At 35.8% G+C, this 8,194-nt stretch overlaps 1 protein-coding gene across 9 annotated transcripts; it reads left to right on the forward strand.

Moving 5' to 3' along the window:
• Window positions 1-1,449: 1,449 nt before the first annotated feature.
• On the forward strand, window positions 1,450-7,850 carry LOC142530676 (telomere repeat-binding protein 5-like). Of its 9 annotated transcripts, none has more exons than XR_012816156.1 (13): window positions 1,451-1,929; window positions 2,813-2,953; window positions 3,046-3,871; window positions 3,960-4,130; window positions 4,528-4,590; window positions 4,698-4,777; window positions 4,958-5,199; window positions 5,484-5,807; window positions 5,897-5,960; window positions 6,207-6,406; window positions 6,861-7,487; window positions 7,588-7,647; window positions 7,759-7,850. XR_012816156.1 is itself a non-coding variant. In XM_075636510.1 (11 exons), exons 2-10 carry the CDS (start codon window positions 2,873-2,875, stop codon window positions 6,375-6,377), a joined length of 2,022 nt encoding a protein of 673 aa, XP_075492625.1. In that variant the 5' UTR covers window positions 1,451-1,929; window positions 2,813-2,872; the 3' UTR covers window positions 6,378-6,406; window positions 7,588-7,850. The 9 variants fall into 9 exon arrangements, 5 of the variants coding, with proteins under 5 accessions (XP_075492632.1, XP_075492637.1, XP_075492625.1 ...); XR_012816157.1 differs by having other exon boundaries at window positions 6,861-7,284; window positions 7,375-7,487; window positions 7,588-7,850; XR_012816155.1 differs by having other exon boundaries at window positions 7,588-7,850.
• Window positions 7,851-8,194: the final 344 nt, after the last annotated feature.

Below are 8,194 nucleotides of genomic sequence, written 5' to 3' on the forward strand. Positions count from 1 at the left end.
ATTGAGGGGTTGATGTGAAATTATTTGTCATTAACAAGATGATAACAAGATTGATGTAAAAAATACTCAGTTTTAGGCAAATGATACTTGATTTCCCCTTAAGTACTCAATTCGATTATTTGATGTTCTAAAAATATCTATTGAGTGATTGATGAGGTATTATTTGCTAATAACAAGATGATACCTTATTGATATAAAAAAAATACTTAGTTTTAGTTAAATTGTGCATGTTCCCCCTTTAAATGTTCAATCCGATTATTTGGTGTTCTAAAAAATATATATTGTGTGGTTGATAAGGCATTATTTGTCAATAACAAGATTATATCGAGATTGATATTAAATGTACATAATTTTAGTTTCACGGTACATGTTTTTGGCTTTTAAGTACTCAATTCGACTATTTGGTATTCTAAATATACATTTAGTGGTTGGTGTGACATTATTTGTCAATAATAAGAAAATACTTAAATTGATATAAAAAGTATTTAGCTTTAGTCAAATGATACTTGTTTTATCTATCAAGGACATGCTTGGTAGTAATGTGAAATGAGGAGAAATAACATGCCCAATAGAGGGCTGTGATTTTGTCACGTAGGATTGAGCTTTTCCATCCGATTGGGCACATAATCTATTCATAGACGAGCTTTGGTTGAAATCCCAATGTCATTACAAATTAATTGCGGCAGGTGTAACTCCATGAAACAAACTAATAAACACTTTTCAATGATTCTAATTAGAGAATCATTGATTCAATTAATTCATACATTGCAATGACGCATGCGTTATATGTTTGTATAATATTTTTTTATAATTTATTTAGTTTATATTTAAATAAAGATCAAAATTTAATAATAAAAAATGTTGATGAACTAGAGAACCATTTTGATATCTGAATCAAAAAATAAACTGAAAAAAGAAAGCAAAAAAAGAGTTATGAACGAATTAAACCTGTAAAGTAGATGTTTAAGAAATAAAGACTCAATCCACCGAGCTACGATGACTTGCATTGAAATTTTAGCATTTTATTAATATATATAATTATTAAAACAAACTATTACACCAAAGTTAATTATTCTAAATATCTCATATTTTCGTGATATAGTATAGCTTAAACATAATACATGCAATTTAAAGTTGCGAGATATTCATCAGATTAATTAACTCAAATGTTTATTATTGCCATGCTTACAAGTGTGTTAATGCTTTTTGGATGCATAGAGATCTTATTTGCTAAGTTTTAGTTAAACCAAAGATATTCTTGGTTGGGCATTATTTTGGTGAGTTTTAAGGCAAAAAAACCTTAATTAGTTGCAAATTTTGTTAGGACATTTATTCAGACCTCCTCACTACTCGGACTCCATTGGCTTAGAAAAACTTACTTTAAAAAGCAACCTTTATTTTAAACCCACAAGAAAGAGATGGAAACTGTTGATCAACACAAAATTATGGATGATATGTTAACACGCCACGTGGCAGAATATCCCTTCTTCTATGGCCCACAAAAGAACAGGTCTGTAGGTAGTTTTTTTACCGCAACCTTCTGTAGCCGGTGAGTTATGGAGAGTCTACCGATAGATCAGGTGACATGGATCAATGGTATAAGAGCTGGGGTTTAAGCAATGATGTATGGCGTGGTTTTCAAAGGGTTCTGGCTATATTTTACCACCGGGAAATTACTTTCTTTGTTCCATTGTTTTTTTATACGTATTTGTTTCTTGTTCTCTTCAGATGTAGGATGGGTTAGAGGATTTGGGTAATGGGAATGGGAAATTCAGATTCTTCTCTTAGATTTCTTCTTTCAAGGTGAAAAAGATCTGATTTTGCGTTGTTGCGAGTGTAATTTATAGGAGAATCCTGCAGGGTAAAAGGAAATTTAGCGGGATTTGGATGAAATCTATGGTGGCCTGAAGAAAATTTGGTTGTTTAAAGGTGTAATGATTCAAATTCTGGGGTCCTTTGATGTGTTCAATTGGTAAAGCTGTAGTCTGGTTGAAATACTTGAATTGTTAAATTTGTGGATTGAAGTTGGATTTATTTAAAGGGTCCATATGATTGGCTTTAAAAGAAGTTTCAGATCATTTGAATTGATCGTCCAGTCATTTGCTTGCAGTCCTTTATTTTATTTTATTTTTATTTGACTGATTACATCATTTTGTGCTTATTGTTACATATGCTATGTGGAATTCCTTTATCAGTTGTTTTTATCGGGATGCATGTGAATTTTTTCTTGCCATTATGGACGAGAGTAAATGATTTATTATAGCCAAAAAGAACCTATTTTGTTTCTTTCTTCGATCTACCCTGATAAATTATGGCATTCGTTTCGCATTTTTTCCTATGTGGGTTCTATCTAGTTTTGAGGATTGCAACTGATGTTTAACTATGTCAAATGTTTAAAGTTATTTCCTTTAAATAACTATATTTTTAAATCTTGAGTCGTTTCCTATGTTTGTGTACATGATATTCAGGCAGCAATGTGTTTGAATAATATTTAAGCTGTTGAATCCTGTTTGATTAAAAATTAAGTTAGTACAGTCGCATGGTTGGATTTTCTTGATGACCTTTTGGTTTTCCTTACAGGTCATGAGAATTTGTAAAGCTATCACCAGGAATTATGTGCTTATTTTGGTGTTTTCTAATAATGGATGATCCAGAGTTAAAACGAACTTTTCTTGATTTCCTGCAATTATTTTCTTTGGTCTCTAATGTTAGATATTGGCATGTTAAATTACAAATGGCGAGAATAAAAAGTAAAAAAAATCTCACATTCACATCGCTGCTCTTGTTGCTAACTCATGGTCTGCACTGTCAGCAAGGTGAAAATGCCGATGCTCTCTGTGTTATGAATTATCCCAGATATGATTTCTGAGTTATGGTGTTGCAAAAGAGGTTAGACTATGGTTTCAATGGCTATCAGGTGCCTCCTACTCCACGAGCTGCTAGATCTATCAGGGTAAGTATCAACTTTACTTGTATCCTGTTATTGTCATATTCCCTTTTTCTCCTGGGTATGTACTCATTTCATTTCATTAAAACTTGTTTTAGAGGAGGTGCTTGTTTAAGAGAAAAGAGGATGACCGACACATGAGTGCATTTGATTTATTGGCTACAGTAGCAGGAAAGTTACTGTTGGAAAGGGGAAGCTCTCTGCCCTTGTTAAATTCATTTTCAATAAAGGAGCAACTTGTTGAAGGTTCGCCTGGGAAAGAAGAAAAAGCTGAAAATAATCTTGTAGAAGAAAAATCTTGTGATCAAGATTCCTGTGAAACGAATTTTCTGTTCCCCAATCTTATCACAGAAAATCCCAACGCAATTTTGTCTCAGAATGACCTAGTCTCAAGGCCTGCATCTGAGATAACGACATCTAATTGCTTTGAAAAGAATTGTTCGACTGAACATTTGGCTAATGATGATTGCAAGCTACGACTTGGAATTTTTACACCGGTGGTAAATCCTGATTCTTCAGCTTGTAGGAAATTTGCTGATAGTGGATCTGAGGATGAAATTAGGAAACATGTAAAAATGGAATCTTCAATTACTCCAAATTTGTCGACATGTTATGGACTTGATTTGTGCCATCCAGTAGCTTGTGACAAAAAGCCTTCCGGATTAATAAACTCTGTTGATGGCAAAAAGCTTCTCTTTGGCAGGGACCACTCTCCTAGTGGTTCTGCTCCTGTTAATTGGGACACAATAAAGTTAGTTTGTAGAGATGATGACGATAATTCTTCTGTTTTCACTGAACCCCGAATCAGAATTAAAACGTTTAGGCCATCACCACGCATTGGAGATAGTAAAATTAGGAAGTTGCTAGCGTCTAGGCCTTATAAAGTAGCTCCGCCTGTAAAGGATGATGAAAGATATAACGCTGGTGAGTCAGCTGTTTAATTATTTATTTTGCTTTCATGATTTGACAAGGTAATTGTACTGTGTATTAAAGTTGGGACTCATGTTTTCAGATACGGGAAGATTTAAAAACCTTACCGGTAAGAAAAGTTTTAAAAGACAGAGGTCACCGAGGGGCTATCCTTTCAAAAAGAGGAAGTTTCATGAATGTAGCTCAATGCCTAACTCCGATAAAGGCAACAGTGGAGGTGCACTAGGCTCTCATCGGACACTGTCTCGACGAGGTAATTTCTGCCCCAACCCCTTAAAAGACACTCCTTGCATAATCATGGAAGATGAGAAATACATTTTGAATGATGAAAATCTTTGTTGTTTTTGGGATAGCAGCTATTGGCCTAGTTTTTCATGTTCGTTTATCCAATTGTGGGGTTTGAACTATCTTATTATTTAAAAGATTTATGATGCATAAGTTATAATTTTTGGTATATCAACAAACATTCAGTCCTATAATTTGTTTTTCACTTGCTGCACATGTTGCACTTCAATTGTGTTTGAATTTAACTCAGAATTAGAGGGATACACATGGTGTTATATGCAATGATTTACCAAATATTTACTGACACATAGATCACGCTTGAATTAATAGAATTTTTAGATTAAATAATTTGACACTGAATGCAGTGATTAAAACTCAGAGTTCTGCAGCTGGTGAACGTGCACCCTTCCACACCAGCAATCCCCAAGGTACAAGAGGTTTTCATGGGCTAAATTTTTTTAAAATAAAAAAAAATTATCTTTCTGCACTCAACTTTTGAGAGATTCTCATCAGAAATATTGTTTTTGGGACTCAGTGAAGCTGAAGATCAGATCCTTCAGGGTTCCGGAGTTGTTTATTGAAATACCAGAAACTGCAACTGTTGGTTCTCTGAAGGTTTTTAAACTTTATCCAGACTCTTCTAATTGAAGAATTCAACACTGATGCATCATTTGCAAACAAAATATCAATGCTTTAAAAATCTTCCTAGCCAACCTCGTCTTACTTTTTTTCTGTATTGGAATTCAAGTCCTCTTGTTTCAGTGATGTAACGCATGTGGATCTAATATTTTGCAGAAAACAGTAATGGAAGCATTGAATGCAATACTTGGCGGTGGACTACGGGTTGGAGTTCTTCTTCATGGTAAGATGATTAGGGACGACAATATAACATTGTTGCAGATCGGAATTTCTCAGGATAACGAGATGGATATGTTGGGTTTTACTCTCGAACCCAGCATTTCTCAAGCCCTATTACAATCAATTCCTGATAACCGACCTCGTCAACTTCTGCATATCGATCCTCAGCCACTTACTAGGTATTTCGCTGGTTTCTGTACTTTCAAGATTAATATCTATGGAGCAATTACATTTTCAGCGTTTTTTCCCTCATCGATCAAGTTGGTAAAACGATATCACCTGGCCTAATGTAGATAGAACATATGTCATATAGCTGGCAAGCTCAATAAAGCTTTCTATAATTTGTGGAACTCATTTTTTTTACTTCCTATAAGAAGGACAAGTTCTAATCTTATTGGCCTTCTACACCTCGAATTATGTGTAACGGCTGCAACAACTAATGGTCTGCTGGGATTTCCACCAGGTACCCTCCAACTAGAGGTATCAATCAAAATGGCGTCCAGCATGGGAAACTCAATACTCCGCCAGATCATGCAGGAAATGATTTCAACAATTTTGTAGAATGCGATCATGATTCAGTTGTGTCCTCTCCCGATATGTCATTACAGAAACCTGCTTCACAAAAAGCACTCGTTCCCATCCCAAAGATGGAACCAGATGCATTGGCCATGGTTCCATTGAAGAAATCGAAGAGATCTGATTCTTCACAGCGCCGAATTCGTACACCTTTCACTGTTTCTGAAGTGGAAGCTCTAGTTCAGGCTGTTGAGAAACTTGGAACTGGGAGGTATGTTTGGTGACACTGTTCGACTTGTTATCTATTCAAAAAGAGCTGATATCGTACTTGTTAGTGAACACAAACGTGCATTACTGCAGATGGCGTGATGTTAAGCTGAAAGCTTTTGACGGTGCAAAGCACAGGACTTATGTAGATTTGAAGGTAAATTTTTTAATATTCATAGCTACCAGCTTCGCATGGGACTTTTTGGCGACCCTAGAATGATTATTTACATTATCGAATAATGTGTCATTGGTCACTGTTTACTTTGATCGAAATCTTTTATGATTGCCCTGATGAGCTATTTTTCTGATAACACGAGGTTAAGCTGAATTGTGGTGCTATATTCATCCGAATGGTGCGTTTGGAGAAACGTTTATTGACCAGGTTTTTCTTTTTATTTCCTAGGATAAGTGGAAAACACTGGTTCACACAGCAAGAATATCGCCTCAACAGAGACGTGGCGAGCCTGTCCCCCAAGAACTACTGGATAGAGTCTTGGCTACTCATGCTTACTGGTCCCAGCAGCAAGCCAAACAGCACCTCAAATCCCAGCTCGATGCCTGTCTTCTTCTCTGAAAATATTGATTTCGGAGAAGGATAAAAGTGTATGTAGTCTGCCTCACTGGCATTTGTCATATTTATTTTTATGTGATTAATATTTGTTATGTAAAAAAAAGAATATACTTAGTTCATGTTATATTTGTGATTAATTTGGTTCGTTTTAAAAATTGCAAATGTTTGACAGAATGAGGGTTTTGTCAACAGAACATTTTATTACTGGAAAAATCTATCATTTTCTTTGATTTGAAGTCTCTTTACAAATCTCTGTTTGGTTTATTTGTTGTGCATCTTTATGTAAACAATGAAATATGTCATATTTTGATGTACCTCTTTAAGGTGTCCCATAAAAAAAACGAAAAATGGTCTACATGAGTATTTAAAGAAGGGATCCATCCCTCTGTTAGATCTACATAAAGATCAATGGTGTTCATTAGTTCGACATTTACCGAGAATTTAATGCACTCGTAGCGACTGTAATTTTTTGAGATACTGCTGCAGGCCTGCCAGGAACCATGACAGTCCTTAGTTGGGACTGTCGTGGATTGGGCCAACTCACAGGCCATATGTGAGTTTTTTGTTTGAAACTCTTGCGCGTACAAATAAGATTGAACAAGTTCGAATTCGGCTGGGTTTTGAAGGCACATTTACTGTAGATCGTGAAGGGCGAGGTGGTTGTATTTGTGTGCTGTGGCGGGTCTCCAATATTTGTTCAGTTTTAGGTTACTCAAAAAATCATATTGATATGGAGGTGCAAGATTCAAACGTAGGTAAATGGACAGTGACTGGTTTTTATGGATATCACGAACTATCCAAACGTCATGAGTCATGGAATTTTCTCCGCAGTCTCTGTGGGACATTATCCCATGCCATGGTGATCTATTGGAGATTTCAACTGACTAACTTTATCCGGAAGATAAGAAAGGTAGGTAGAATGGAGCACCCGAGCTGGCTCTTTAGGGTTTTTAGAAAAGCTGTGATGATGATTGTAGTCTTTATGATCATCCTTTACAAGGTTGTCAATTTATTGGGGAAAGAAGCAGAGTTACGGAACTTGCCGTGGAGGAAAGACTAGATAGAGCCATGGTTTCTCCTGCGTGACTTGATTTGATTCCATCCTTTCGGCTGGTCAACTTGAATTCTCCAATTTCAGATAACTCACCTATCCTCATGGAAACTGAGGTTCTATTTTCGCAGCAATTGGCTAATGCTTTCATTTTGATAACAGGTGGTTGTGCGGCTCTCAGCTGAGGACTGTTGCTGTGGAGTCTTCGACGGCTTCTACAAGGTAAGACTTCCAAATTCGGCTAATGTATTGCTCTGATATGTTGTTATGTTGGGGGAGAAATTTTTCAAATATGTTTTAAAAAATACATTGATGACTTCAAGAAACGCGCAGATGCTCTTAGAACTAGGGATGATGCTGCTTCAGTGGAACAATTGAATGATATTAAGAATAAATTAACTAGTCTACTAGTCCAGCAAGAGATTTATTGGAAGCAAAGGGCCAATAACTTTTGGCTACGTGATGGAGACTTGAATACTAAATTTTTTCATGCTTCTGCATCTGCCCGTATGGTCGAATAAGATTAAAAAATTGGAAGATGATAGTGGAATGTGGTTTGATGATATCTCTGATCTATGCTGCATTGTGGAGAATTATTTTGCTGATTTATTTTCAGCAAGTGTAGGGTTTTATGAATTTGTTCTCTCAGGAATTCAGCAGCGTATTAATTTGGAGGACAATGATTTCTTCTATGTCCTTTTCGTGTGAATGAATTTGAATAAATCACTGAGCCTCGATAGGTTCAACCTGGCTTTCTACCAAAAATTTT

Source organism: Primulina tabacum, chromosome 2, assembly GCF_025594145.1.
Source record: "Primulina tabacum isolate GXHZ01 chromosome 2, ASM2559414v2, whole genome shotgun sequence".
Lineage (NCBI taxonomy): Eukaryota > Viridiplantae > Streptophyta > Magnoliopsida > Lamiales > Gesneriaceae > Primulina > Primulina tabacum.

What these genes read in the sequence shown, in the direction of transcription:
- LOC142530676 (XM_075636517.1), top strand. Translation starts at nt 2,873, where the DNA reads ATGGTGTTGCAAAAGAGGTTAGACTATGGTTTCAATGGCTATCAGGTG. An exon ending in GAGCTGCTAGATCTATCAGG is followed by an intron (nt 2,954 to 3,045) that starts GTAAGTATCAAC and finishes AACTTGTTTTAG; the next exon opens with AGGAGGTGCTTGTTTAAGAG. An exon ending in GAGAAACTTGGAACTGGGAG is followed by an intron (nt 5,808 to 5,896) that starts GTATGTTTGGTG and finishes GCATTACTGCAG; the next exon opens with ATGGCGTGATGTTAAGCTGA.